At 34.5% G+C, this 14,785-nt stretch overlaps 1 protein-coding gene across 2 annotated transcripts in view; it reads right to left on the bottom strand.

Annotated features, from left to right (window-relative positions):
• ADCY9 (adenylate cyclase 9) overlaps positions 1-14,785 on the bottom strand; it is a 176,031-nt gene that overhangs the window by 12,668 nt on the left and 148,578 nt on the right. For both annotated transcript variants that reach the window (XM_023497722.2, XM_003761887.4), the window contains exon 9: positions 14,473-14,514. In XM_023497722.2, coding sequence (XP_023353490.1) covers positions 14,473-14,514 — 42 coding nt within the window. The remainder of the gene's footprint in view (positions 1-14,472; positions 14,515-14,785) is intronic.

Genomic DNA, 14,785 nt, shown 5'->3' with positions numbered 1-14,785 from the left:
AAAAACTAAACGAATTTCCAAAGTCATACAAGTAGTAAGAGGCAGAACTAAGGTTCAAAACCAGATCCTCTGAAAGACCTATGGGTCTGTGAACTGAGTTTTGAAGGCAGATCATCACCATTACCACTACAGTCACCACCCACCACTATTTACTCCTTTCTATATAGCACTTTGAGATTTGCAAAGCAATTTATGTTATCTTGTCTGATAAGGATTTGGGGAGTTTATTCAAGACATGGAGGGTAATGTGCATAGATGGAAGTGGGACATATAATGTCAAGAATGGGAAACAGCTAGTTTTAGAGTTTGATTAGAATATTTAGTGAATGTGAAGGGAATGTGAAATGTAAAATAGATCTGAAAAATAGGCTAGTTTTAAATTGTGAAAAATTTTTAAAAGTGAGGCCAAAAAATTTGCATTTTAACTTAGTGACAGTAAGGAGCACTGAAAGTTTTTTGAGTGAGGACTGACACATTATTTTGGCAGCTATGTTTAAAATATCATGGAGAGGAGAAAACTGGAGCAAAGACACTGCAAACTGCCTACAACTGCCAGGCTAAAGTCAAACTCTGATTCTTACTGTGGTGTGGAGGAAATCTGCCTATTCTAATAGGTTTTACCCTAGGTTGATTCTGTCTAACTGAAATAATCAGAAATAGTTTTCATTTTGTACTTTTATGGACTCTTTTTCAAAGAATGCCAACACAGTTGCTTGACTGACTATTCTGGTTGTAACAATGAAGATTCAGTAAATGAAGACTGGCAAAATTCTTAACTTTTGTGAAACAAAAATTTATATTAACTTTCATTGATATATACATGCATGTGAATATACAAGAAAAAGAAAAACAAGCATGTAACACAAAACAAAAAAATTTCTATGATTGTAAAATTATGTGATAAGGTCAAATAATACAAAAGAAGTGTTCCAGAGGCAGATCCATATATTTTCACAAATTAATTTTTAATTAATTACAAATTTTGGTTATCCATTCCCCAATTATACTGTTGATAAAGAAATTAATGTAGCATTTTTTCAAATGGGAGTTCAGTGGATGTAAAAATTCTGAAGAAATTCTGAAGATGTGCAGGGGCCAAGGATAGGAGAGAAGTGAGATTGCTTGGGAACTAAAACAAATCCACAAATTGGTCAGATGGAATATATGAGAAATACTAAGTTTCCTCACTTTGTTTCAGGAATGAGCAGTGTTTATATGTTGCTGTTCTTGTTTTCTTATAGAGCAACTCATTTGATTAATCATAATCTGTAGAGGACTGGAATTATTGAATTCAATGCACTGAGTTCAGGACTGCTGAGCGTTTGAAGCTTACTACTGATTGGACAATACTCTATGGGCATATGCTTGGAAAATGGTTCTTTCCACTATCCGTACTGGATCAATGATTGGTGTATAGAGGATTGTAGGAGGGACTAAGGGGTGGAGTAAAGCTAGCTAGAGACACACTCTCTGTGGTAGGCCGGGAGAAGGCAGTCACAGAGATTCTGCTTCCATCCTGTTCAATCCTGCGTCTAAGACCAAGAATAAAGACAGACTTTTGCTTATCCTGACTCCGGCTGATTCTGGGGTACCCTGGGTGCTAGCGCGGTCTTACAATAATCAATTATTGCTAGTAGACAATTAATAAAATGGATCAGTGGCACTCTTGAATGCCAAAGATGTTTATATGCCTTTGGAAGAATGGGTATTCCTGGTAGGTGGCAATCAACTCCAATTGATTAATAATTAATGAGAAGAATGAATATTACAATGAAAGGTAGTGAGGGTCTAAGGAATGTGACTTTGATTATGTCACTTTTACTTCCAGATAACTCCCAGTCCTTCAGAAATCTAGACAAAGATCTACTGTCCCACTCAACCCTGTAGAACACAGTGGGATTTGAAAAATCCTGAAGAAAAAGTTAATTCAATCTCATTATAAGTAATGTTCTTCAAATGTTGACTTGACCTAATAGAGAATGAGGGAAAAAATTTGGGTCTCCTCGATAATTGGGCACCCAATAATTATTTTTGGGGGGGAACTTGCTCAGGATCCCATAACTAGTAAGTGTCTGAGGCTGCTTTGGAGCTCAGGTCTTCCTGACTCCACACATCCAATCATTCCCGTGTTACTATACTGATCTTTTTTCTCTTTTGCTCTTAAATTTCCACAACCCTCACATAGTCGGCTTAATATCTGAAGGGTTTACCCCATGCAAGATAGATTCATTTTGGCTCACAGTATTAAAGACTCAGGCTAGTGATAGAGCTTTCTTGTGTTTTCAGTATAGAAGCCAGAGCTACCATAACATGGTTCCTGCCTCAGGCTTCTGGCTCACACACTAGCAGCAATATCAACACCAATATGATCAAGTTGCACTCACGTATATCAATGCTGTATCCTAACTAAATAGTCTTTCTTTGACCTGAATATCTTCCTCTGCTGCGACTAAGTAAATCTCTTTTGCCTATTTGTATCTCAGCACATAGCACAATGCTTGGTACATAATGGTTGCTTAATAAATGTTAATCAAAATAAACTGGAAAAAAAGGGAATATTTGTGGGATTAAATCTGTGAAAAAGGAACAGAAAATATTCTGAAGGAGGAAAGGAGGTAGAAATTTGGATAAATTAATAAGATCACAGATTTGAAAAAAGATGGTCCAAACTCCTCTCTTTTTTTTTATTGTAGGGGAGGCATAAAGGTCTATGTATGGGTAGAGTGGCTTGCTCCAGGGCCCGTAGGTAGTAACTGGCAGAAGCTAGATTAAATCTCATTCTTCAGATTCCAAGTCTCGAGCTCCTCTACTATACCAAATCAACTGTCCTTTACTACTCCATTAGAATTCCTCCTTCATAAATTGATATTTGAATAAGGCTTCAAAGACAATGGTCTCCCCTAAAAAGGGACAGGCAGGAGGAAGAAATGGGGATTCATTTCCTTGAGCTGGGCAATGGAAGGAAAAATAAATCTCATTGTAAGACCAAAGATAATTCATGTACAGGCCAAGTTTTAAAAGAGTGGGGGATGGGAGATAGGGACAGAAGAGTCTAGATCATCCTAGAAAGGGAAATTTAGTAGAAAAGAGGACAATTTGAATTAATGCTTCTTACAAAGGAGCATGGCAGATAAAAGTCATTTAAACAAAGATGTGAGGTAATAGATAGAATATCTCTTGTTCAAATCTGGATTTAGCTCACTATTCAAGCACAGTGTTTATACAAGATATAAATACTAAAAGATCCGTTTTATGGGTTGTCTATCCAAGTGAACAAAGCCATTCTTCAAGTTGCACATATTGAACCTATATAGGATTGCTTGCTCTCTTGGGGAGGGAGCAGGAGAGGAGAGAGATAAAAATTTGGAACACAAGGTTTGGCAAAAGTTAATGTTGAAATTTATCTTCATTTACTTGGTTTCTTTAGTTGAAGAGCTAAGCCAAAGTCTGCATAATTATGTATTTCACTTAGGATATTCTATACTGTCTTATACTTAAATGCAATCAGCATGATGTCATCCATAATAAGAGTAATTGAGAGTGTCACCATTATAGGGAATCTCCTTTCAATTTGGATTCTTAATGGAATATCTTCTATTGTGATTAAAAAAAAAAAAAAACATGGACAATGGGGCAGCTAGGTGGCACAGTGGATAGAGTACCAACTCTGAAGTCAAGAGGACCCGAGTTCAAATCTGGCCTCAGACACGTAACACTTCCTAACACACACACACATAACACTGTGTGACCCTGGCCAAATCACTTAACCCCAATTGCCTCAGCAAAAAAAAGAAAAAGAAAAAAAAAAAAAAAACATGATGAGTATACATCTCTTCATTTCACATTTTTCCTAACAAATAATCAAAAGGTCATTTAAAAAGATACTTTGATAGTATAATCATTTAAGAAATCACATAATTTTGATGAGTACATGGGAGACATTCTGTTTGAGGAGAGCCCTTCAGGTGATGTTTTACTCTTTATAACCAAATAACCTTTTTATAGACAACAAATGATATGTAGTCTGAAATCACATATTCACTATACCTTTGAGTCACACTTTAGCCAATTGTGTGATTATGAACAATGTAGTCTCCTGTGGAATCACTAATGAATATGGCTACAAAGATTTTAACAAAAAATTATAACAATATAAAAAAAATTACCCATAGTGATCAAGTTAGATTTATCTCTGAGATATAAGAATTACTGAACATATATTAAAAGCAAAACCATCTAAAAATCACATAATTATCTCCCACAGATACAGAAAAGTCTTTGACAAAGCATAACACTCATTTCTATATTAAAAAACTAACAACTTTAAAAGTATATACATGAAGGAATCTTTTTTTTTTCTTTTTTTGCTGAGGCAATTGGGGTTAAGTGACTTTCCCAGGGTCACACAGAAGGGATCTTTTTATCATCAGAAAATACAATTATCTAAACAAAAAGCAGGTATTATATGCAATGGCGACATAGCAATTTTTAAAATAAATACATAAGTAAAGATGCCCACTTTCCTGCTATTATTTAATATAGTTCTATCAATGCCAGAAATATCAGTAAGATAAGAGAAAGAAATTAAAAAGCATAAAGATGGATAAAAAAGATATCAAACTATCCCTTACAGAATCTAAGAGGGAATAAGGAAAAAGGAAAACCCATTCCAAATCACTATAAAATACATATTTGGGGATCAATCAACTAAAACATACAAAAAATTGTATAGATTCAATTACAAATACTTTCTAAAATGATAAAGAATAATTTAGCTGGGGGACTATTCAGAGCATGGCTAAGCTGTGAGCTGTGTCAATATAAAAATGATAAAGCTACCAAAGTTAATTTATAATTTTAATGCTGTATCAGTGCTTTTGATAGTTAAAAGGATATGAACAAATAGGTCTCAATGAAGAACTGCAACCTATTAACAACCATATAAAAGAATGCTACAAATCTCTACTAGTAAGGGAAATGCAAATAATGACAACTCTGAAGTTTCATTTCACACTCTGCAAATTGGTAAAGATGAAAAAAGATGGCAATAGTCAATATTAGAGGTTGTGGAAAGAAAAGCACACTAATGCTCTGTTGGTAGAACCGTCAGTACAAACATTTTGAAAAGTAATTTGTAATTATGCAAAAAAAATGACTAAAATATCCATATCCTTTGACCCAAAGATTCAACTACTAGATTTATATCTCAAAGAGACCCCTAATAAGAAAGTCCCCATATTACCCAAATGTTTTTTAATAGCACTTTTAGTGATAACAAATAATTGAAAACAAAATAGAAGATAACTGATTGGGAAAAGGCAAAACAAACTGACATATAAATATAATGGAGCATAATTATGCTGAAACAAATAGAAATACAAAAAAAAAAAACAAAAAAACAAAACAATCCAGGGAAAGAGCTACATGGGCTAATGCAGAAGGAAACAAACAGAATCAAGAAACCAATATATACAATACGACAGCATTGTAAATGGGAAAAAATCAAAAGTGAATGCTGCAAAATAACAAAAAAGACAAACAACTACAAAGAAAAGATACAAGAAAACATCTCCACTCTCTCCTTTTGCACCTTTTGTAATACATATATTTTCAATTTTTTTCAATATAATGATGAGTTCTGCTGGGCTTTTTCTTTTTCCTTCCTTCTCTCCTTCCTTTTTCTCTTCCTTCCTTCCTTCTCTCCCTTCTTTCCTTCCTCCACTCCCCCTCCCTCTAATATTACTTATGTGAAATGACACTCTAGGAGAGAAAGAGGGAGAGACACTGAAGAAATTTTGGTGATGTAAAAAAATCAAAATATGTTAATAAAATTTATTCTTTAAGAAAATTCTCTTTAAAAAATTAAAAGAATTAGTTCATCAAAAGCATTTGTTAAGCCCTTGCTATGTAACAAGCATTGGGTATATATATATAAAAAACCAAAACCCTATCCTTGGCTTTTAAGGAGTTTATATTCTAATGAGGGAGGCAATAATGTAAATTATTACGTACAGATAAGATATATACTGAGTAGAGGGAAGGTACTAGCAGAGGGTGAGTAGGATTAGAAAAGAGAGCCTGCAGAAAGTAGGATTTTAGCTGAGTCTGGAATAAAGCCATGAAAGAGAAGAGACAAGCATTCCAAGAAGTTGTAAGAGAGGAATGAGACTGTCCATCTCTGTTTACACATTTGGAAGGTTGCTCTGTCTCTCTGATCTTGCAAGTGCTCACTACAAGCAATGGGAGTCAGAAACTGGAAAGCAACTCTTCCTTCTCTAGTTGAGAAATACTTGATTATGCTTATGAGACTGCAGAGCAGTCAGAAGTGATAGAAGATAGAAGCAGTCAGAAGACAGAAGAAGATAGAAGACTGCCATTAAGCTGGCAGTCAATTTCTTTTAGGAACAAATGAATTGTTCCTCACTTGCCATTATTGTTATTTATGATTTGGTTCCTCTCTATTTATATAAAAGACATATTAGGTAACTATTAAATCCTTATCTGTTGTGATTAAGAACAGTAGTTCAGATAAAGATCTGAGATGTTTTGATTCTTGTGAAGAGAGATGGAACCTTTTAAATTTTTATTTTTTTTATTTTTTAGCATAACTTTAGGTACCAGGAGAAAGGGAAGATCCCATTGGAAGTCAAAGCAAGGGAGGTATATTTATATCATACCCTCTATGAAAGCACAAGTTGCCATAAACAAGAGAGAGAATGATTCTCTTTGTCTGTCTCTCTGTCTCTTTGTCTGTGTCTCTGTCTTTCTCTTCTGTCTCTGCCTCTGTCCCTCTCCACCTACTCCAATATTTTCCTAGACCTAAATGAGATAACTCCTTGAGACAAAAGTGAGCTAAATTCAAATAGGGCAAGTTTCCTAAAGGGGCAAGCGTGCTACACATAAGATACCCATTTGTAAATGTGCTACAAGGGAAACAAAACCCTACAAGCAGGAAGCAACAACACATATACTTCCTTATAGGAAGGACTTTTGGTTTGGGGAAGTAATTTTTAATCTTTTTATTCCCTCCCCCGTCCCCCCGCTTTCTCTTATTGAAATTAATGTTTTTAAAAATTATTTTATTATTTTTAAAAGGTTATTTTAATCATCTGTGTGATACTAGGATTTTAGTGAAAAGTTTGAACTGAGCTTGTTCCAAGATCAGATTTTGCTGATACAGGTTACAAAAGAATTTTTTGCTCTTCACCTTCCCCTCCCCCCACCCTCCCACCCCCTGCTATTTTTATGTCTTAGTTGTTTAATTTTAAATATTCTTTGTGCTGGGGATAGAAGCAGAATGAAACTGTGTAGGGACATCACAAGTAAATAGCAGGCATAGAGGCTTGGGCCTGACAAAGATAAACCAAAAGCTCACAGAGGAAATAACTCAGGAAGTGAGTCACAAACACTGGTAAGTTACCAGATCCATCTGATCATTCAAAAATTCCTGTTGGAGAAAATTCTGACAGCAGGAAACAGGATCTGGGAATTAATCTGTAAGCTAGCCTCTGAGGATATGGAATTGCTCTAAAAGCAGAAGCTTTAGTGGAAAAAAGAAATTAAAAGACATGCTTAATTTTAAGAAAAACACTTCCCGTGTAGGTAAGGTTAATGCCAGACCTCAGACACAAGAGACATGTCAGATACAAGTTAGGAGTCTTTTGAAGGGCATTAACAGTGACCTCCAGCAGAACAACAACTGCAGAATTGGATTTGCCAAGCATCAGATTCACCCCAGCACTGGCAAGCAAAAGGGTCAGAAAAGAGAGTCATTCTGACAGAAAGTCTTAGAGGAAAAGGTCCCACATTGATACAGGTTCTAATGGCAAAATCTAAAGATGTAATAGGTTGTGGTAAAAACTTACAGAAAGGTTAGATTGTATTTATCTAGTCCACTGTTCAATATAAAGATGAAAAACCATCTCTCTCTTTTGATTTTAAGCACTAAGAGAGGTATGGAAGGACCTGAGAAAACAAATGAGATCAGACTGAAGCAAATACACAGAGGTCTGAAATATTACTCTGAACCTTCCCATCCCTGATCATAAGTAACGGCTCCTACTGCCACAGTTAGCAAAAATAGGATAAATACTAACAGAGATAAAGGACTCCAGCATCTTGACTGGCTAAGGAGCATCCTCCCCGTGTGGGCAGTGGAAGCAAACCAGAGATCATATTACATGAGAAGATTCAACAGCAGAAGCCTACAGAAAGATGGAACAGTTAAAAAAAACAAACCTGATCTCCTAGTAAAGGTAAATGAAAAAGGAAACAGATCTTGAAGTTTAATATGATATGGTAAGCAGGGGGATGGTGGATATGACGCAATTACTTGCCAGGGACAATCAAAGGGCATTTTTAGCAAATACTACTGACCTGATACCCAAATAAATTATCAATGCATATGACTCAGACCTTCAAAGCCCAGATAAAGAAGCCACTAAAAAGATAACAGAAAATAAATGAGAAAAATTTGTGTCTGCTGCAGCCATTGCAGTTTGAGTTGCAGATAAACTAACTCTTGCCCAATATATCTGGTACACAGTATCTCAACAAGGAAAGGCTTCCAATTCTAGATCTAAGCAAAGAGCTATTTGGATGGTAGAAAGGCAGAAAGACATAATAGAGCTTCCAAAGTTCAAAATTAATAAGAAATTTGATTAGTACTGGAGAAAAGAAATGATGGCATCAGAAGAGATCACAACAAATGCTGAAAGTAATATTCATGAATCAACATTATCAATTCTTTACACATCTATTCCATCTGGACTCTAAGGGATCCTCTATATATACAGTAGGTCTCAAATTACCATATTAATCATTCTATCAGAGATATCTAAGGAAAGTACCTTTATTATCTAAGGAAAGTACCTTTATAGAATTTGAATGGGTTTAAAACTGTAAGATGGAGTAACAGAGACTCCCTATATCTGAGATAAATTAAGGTGATCTTGAAATTCCCTAAAGAAGTTGTTGGTATCAATAAGAAGGTGGGACACTAAGGGTTTAGCATGTCCAAGTCTATAAATTCTCTCTCAACTATTAGTATCTGCTGAAACCAATTCAAGTTTACCACAAATACTAGGAAGATATTGCAAACAACAATCTAGGATTCAATATCTGCACATTTTGAGTATCCATACAGTTGTCTAGAAAAGAAACAGACAAGAGAAACTGTGTATATTATAAGAGTTCTTGCTTTATACTATATCTACTAGTATTTGGCTAAGAACTATTTCATTTACTTGTGCTTTGGAATTTCAGAGGAGCAAAATGATGAGCATATCTATAACTAGTACAACTCTCAGATGAAAAAAGCTGAAAAATGGCTATCAAACTAGCCACAATCAGACCAGAGCTCTGAAATAAAATGTAGTATAATGCCTAAATCTATTGTCAAAAATTCCAGCAAAGAGAGAGCGATCTATTGAGAAGCTTTGATGTTCAAGAAGAGCAGTTAGCAGATCTATGAAAAGCTAATCCTGACAAAGATAGTTGGAGACTAGGCAACTTGCCTGTTTACAGAGTAGCCTAGTGAAGGGGAACTTTAGAGGCAATTCACTGCAACAACTTATTGCCCAAGAGAGAATTGATGGGACTTTTTGATGAGCAGATAAAAAGAATCTATGGATACTTACCTTAGTGGTCTCTGAACAAAAGAGAACACCTATTAGTTGTCTGGGAATGTTACGAACCTTATACTGGCTCTGAAAGGGATGCTTCTAGGGAAGGCAACTCTGTTTTGTTACCCAACCACTTTGACTCAAATTGAGGGGTAACTCAGTTCAGACAGGGGGAGAGGATTGAACTAAGAGGCAACTCTTTTCTTTCTTTCTTTTTTTTTAAAGCTTTTTATTTTCAAAATATATGCATAGATAGTTTTCAACATTCACCCTTGAAAAACCCTGTGTTCCAAAAAAATTTTTCCCCTCTCTTCCTCCCACCCCTTCCCTTGGATGGCAAGTAATCCAATATATGTTAAACATGTGCAATTCTTCTACACATATTTCCACAATTATCATACTGCACAAGAAAAATCAGATCAAAAGGAAAAAATGAGGAAGAAAATTAAAAGTAAGCAAACAGCAACCAAAAAAGTGAAAATACTATGTTGTGATCCATTCTCAGTCCCTATAGTTCTTTCTCTGGGTACAGATGGCTCTCTCCATCACAAGACCATTAAAACTGGCCTACACACCTCACTGGGCAACTCTTTTCTTGCCTAGAACTTTACCTATATAGATTCCTAAAGCATAGAGACAACCTACAGAGCAAAGAAATGCTGACAGCCAATATAATGATGAAGCTCATATTATCAGCAAACTCACTTATAGGAACAGAGAGGTCAGGAGATCAAAAGAGAAAAAGACCTATTCAAATTGTATCCAGAATAACATTTACCAGTGCACTGGAAATAGTTACACATAAAGCCCAGAAACATTATAGATTGCCCATGTAAAGTATACCTTGCATGAAAAGTAAAATGCTTATTATGTTTGTGTATTTAATGCTTTAGTATAATAAAATATATTAGCTATGTACTGTTTTATTCACTGTATATTTGTGCATATGCTAATGTTCATATTTATATTTGTTCTTTATAGACCTATTGATATTAAAGCTAGCTAGTGTTTTTTTCTTCAACTTATGGTTATTTGCCTGAACACTATGTAAATGAATGTAAAATGTCCTTCATGTAATTTACCTATTTAGTCAGTGAATTGTCCTATCAAGTGATGATCTGTATTATGCAATGCTTCCTATGCATTTTGTTAATGAAAATTTGCGATCATTGATTCTATAGGATGATTACCTAGAATGCTGGGATAATTATTCTTGTTATATTAAAATGTTGATGTTCCTTTGATACTTGTGCTATATAACTGGAAAATGCAAGTATACTTCAGCTGATTTTTTTTTAGTTGCAAAATATTTGATGTGGGAGAGAACACAGCACCCACTTTATAAGGTCTGCTATAGAGACAGAAGCTTCAAGCATACACTAGCCCCACATTCACAATTTAGTGATATCTTTACATTCTGGCTTGCTGGGGCTTTTTTTTTTAAAACAGGTTTTTGAGGGGATAAAGAAATCAGAAGAGAACACTAAGGTTGTCTGTCTTGTCCATATCAACAGAAGAAGATACACAGACCTGAAGTCCATTGATCCTTACATCTGTGACCCAGCAAGCTCCAAGTTTAGACGATGATAATCAGAAGTAGTTAAAAAACTGATGGATATGCTGCTGATATTGGGTAGCCACCAGAGCTGCCTCTGCTTCTCTCCACCCCCTCCAACCCATTGTTTTTTATTTTTTAAAAAATAATTATGAGCTTGAATACCCATTTTCCATATTCAAAGGAGAGCAGAAAAAAGATTGAACTTTAAGTTGCTAATCTCTATTAAATACAACTTGCTTTTCCTTAAATATATACATTCAACATGAAACTTTGAAATATGTCCCACTTGTTTGTTTTCTTTAGGTCTTTTGCTCTTTTCTGTGCACTTGAACCTTCTTCAATGACCCTCTTTTTCTTTTCTTTTCTTTTCTTTTCTTTTCTTTTCTTTTGGCAACCTTACCACAATCTAGCCTTTTCCCCAACTCCCTCTTCCCCAACTGAAAAAAAAAACCCTCTTATAATAAATATGTATTCAATCCAAACAAATTCTCACATTGGCTATGTATGCCATGTACCTTTAGTTCATCACCTTTTTATTGGAAAGGGGGTAAGTAGTTGCCAATGCATTAATCATAGTTCTTTTAAATCTTTCAAAGATGTTTTTCTTCACAAAACTGTAATTGAATAAATTGCTTTGTAGGTTCTCCTAATTTTATTCTGCATCAGTTAATATCGGTTTTCTCAAGTTTTTTTTTTTAATCCATCCCTTTAAATATTACTTATGGTATAATAATATATCATCACATTCATACATTTATCATTTGTTTAGCCATTCCCAAACTGATGGACATCCTTGAGTTTCCAGCTCTTTGTCACTACAAAAAGAATTGCCATAAATATTTTAGTACATGCAGATCCTTTTCTTCTATCTTTTTGGAGCAAAAGCCAGTAGAATCATCACTGAGTCAATGGATATACGTAGATTAGTGATTTTTTAAAATATAGTTTCAAATTGCTTTTTTCATTCAAATCACTATGCCCAATTCATAGTTTTATCAAAAATGGAAAACAGCATGCCTGCTTTATCTCAGCCACTCCAACAATTGTCATTTTTGCCAAATTTATGATTGCAAGATAGAACCTCAGAATTGTTTTAATGTACTTCTCTAGTGATTTGGACCATTTTTTTGTATGGTTGTTGATAGTTTGGATTTCCCCTCCTATCTCTCCTCCTGACTTCTGGACTGAGATGGGATGCTCACCTCTTGAGCAGCTATAAGGAACAAAAAAATCCTATAAGTGGAAACCAAAAAAGCTCAGTCCAGGTACAACCTCCTTCAGCAAACCTGGTCCCCTTTCCTCTCCCCAATGCATTATTAGTATTCTTCCTCTTCAAATGATCTTGCATTTACTAGATTTGTATATTCCCCCAATAGAAAATAAGATTTTTTTATCTTTGTCTGCCTACTATTTAGTATAATTTATTGTGTGTAGTATATAGTTAATATTTATTGAATAAATCAATTAATATTGACAAAATGTGAATTCTTCCAATTATTCTGGAAAAAAACTTTGAAATGACAAAATAAGTTATTTAAAATATTCAAACTCTCTGATCAAACTATCCTTTTATTAGGTTTATACCCTATACTTAATGACAGCAAGATAGATTTCCTATATAAAAATATTCTTAGCAGCACTAATAATAATAACAAAAAGCTGGAAACAAAGCATATTTTTACACAAATTGTATTTTACTAGACAAATTGTAATATAAGACTATAAAAGAATATTAGAAATAAGTAAAGATGAATATTTAAAAGTCTGGGAAAAACTTTTATGAACTGATACAAAGTAAAGAAAACAGAACCCAAAGAACAATATACAATCTGACAATAATGCAAATTAAAGCATCAGTAAAAGCAAACAAATCTTAGATCAAATATAAGGAATATTGTTAGCGTCAAAGTACTAAGGTTAAAATATACATACATTCTGTTAAATGGTAACCTACAAAAATAGCAAGTCATAAACTATCAGTCTAAATCACTAAAGTTCTACTTAGCCTTCTGTGTGTGTGTGTGTGTTTTTTTTTTGGGGGGGGTAACAATGGGGGTTTGTATATTGGGAAATAACTAGTTTTTCACAACAAAATGTATCAACTGAAAAAATAAATCACAGTTATTTATACCTTATTTGTCATTGGAAAAAAGGAGGAAACAAGAGTATACCTAGATTTTTGTGTTATTTGCCCAAATGATTTTGGGATAGCTCCTGCTAAGATTTTCATTACTTAAGTAAATCAGTTTCAATCCAGTCTTTGAAACTGACTAACATGGAGTTGTCCTTGGGATCCATGCTAGGTAGTTGAAGAGGTAGGAAGGAAAATATAGGGAGAAATATGATTTAGGAGATGATGGTAAGTCCTGAATAATTCCTTGAGTTAAAGGAGAAATTGCCACACAATTAGGTTAAAATGAGGAGGAAGGGGTTGCTTAGGTGATGTAGTGAATAGAGTACCAGCCCTGTAATTAGGAGGACCTGAGTTCAAATGTGACCCCAGACACTTAACATTCCCTAGTTGTGTGACCCTGGGTAAGTCATTTAACCCCAATTACTTCAGAAAAAAAAATGAGGAGGAAGGGAATGGCTCTGACAAGAGGTAGAAGAGTGTTGTATGTATTGCAATTAAAAGAGAACCAAGCTTAAAGCAAAACTTGTAGAAATGCATACTTGTTTTTTTTTTAAATGACAGACAAAAATAATTAAAACATTTAGTCATTGCTTAACATAAACAATTAATTCTATAGCCAACGTGGCTAGAATGCAACTCTTCTTTCTATAAAGGAGTGCTGACAATTTCAGGGCAGCTTGGTGGCGCAGTGGATAGAGTACCAGCCTTAAAGTCAGAAGGACCTGAATTCAAATTTGATCCCAGACACTTGACACTTCCTAGCTGTGTGACCCTGGGCAAGTCACATAACCCCAATTGCCTCAGCAAAAAAAAGATAAAAATAAAAATAATAATAATAATTAAATTTAGCATGATAATCTAAAGTAGTCCCTACTTGCCTGTGTCTTCCTTTGAAGTATTTTCTTTGTAGTTTAAAAATATTTCACTGATGCTCTTTTCTTTTCCTTTGGTATCACTATCACTAACCATCTACTTTCCCTCCAGAATGCTCCCTGTGCCCTTCTCTTCAACCTTCCTCCCACCACCATACAAATTCTCCCTATTAATGAACGAATATAGTCAAATAAAAATTTCATACAATTCCTGTTAAGGTAGTTACTGCTTTCACCATACCCCACTGTCATTTTTCATAGATATATACAATATATAAAGCTTACCTGAAATTCTGTACTGCATCTAAGTGGGATGTTTCTATGGAACTGAAATACAAACGTAGAAAAACAGAATTTTAAAAATAAAGCAAATACTGATGAAAGCAACTTGATGATTACTTAAAAATTTTATCTACCTTTTGAAACACTGAGATGGTTAGCATAAAGACAATATTATATTAATATGGTTTAACCAAAATTCCTGGTTGAGAGTAATTGGGTTTTTTTTAAAGGTACAAACAATGAGACTGTATGAAGACTTCCCTACCACATTCTGAAAATATGTAGTTGACTGTGTGCAGCAGACCCACACAGAAAA

Source organism: Sarcophilus harrisii, chromosome 1, assembly GCF_902635505.1.
Source record: "Sarcophilus harrisii chromosome 1, mSarHar1.11, whole genome shotgun sequence".
Classification (NCBI taxonomy): Eukaryota; Metazoa; Chordata; class Mammalia; order Dasyuromorphia; family Dasyuridae; genus Sarcophilus; species Sarcophilus harrisii.
This window is presented reverse-complemented; position numbering and strand designations above follow the sequence as displayed.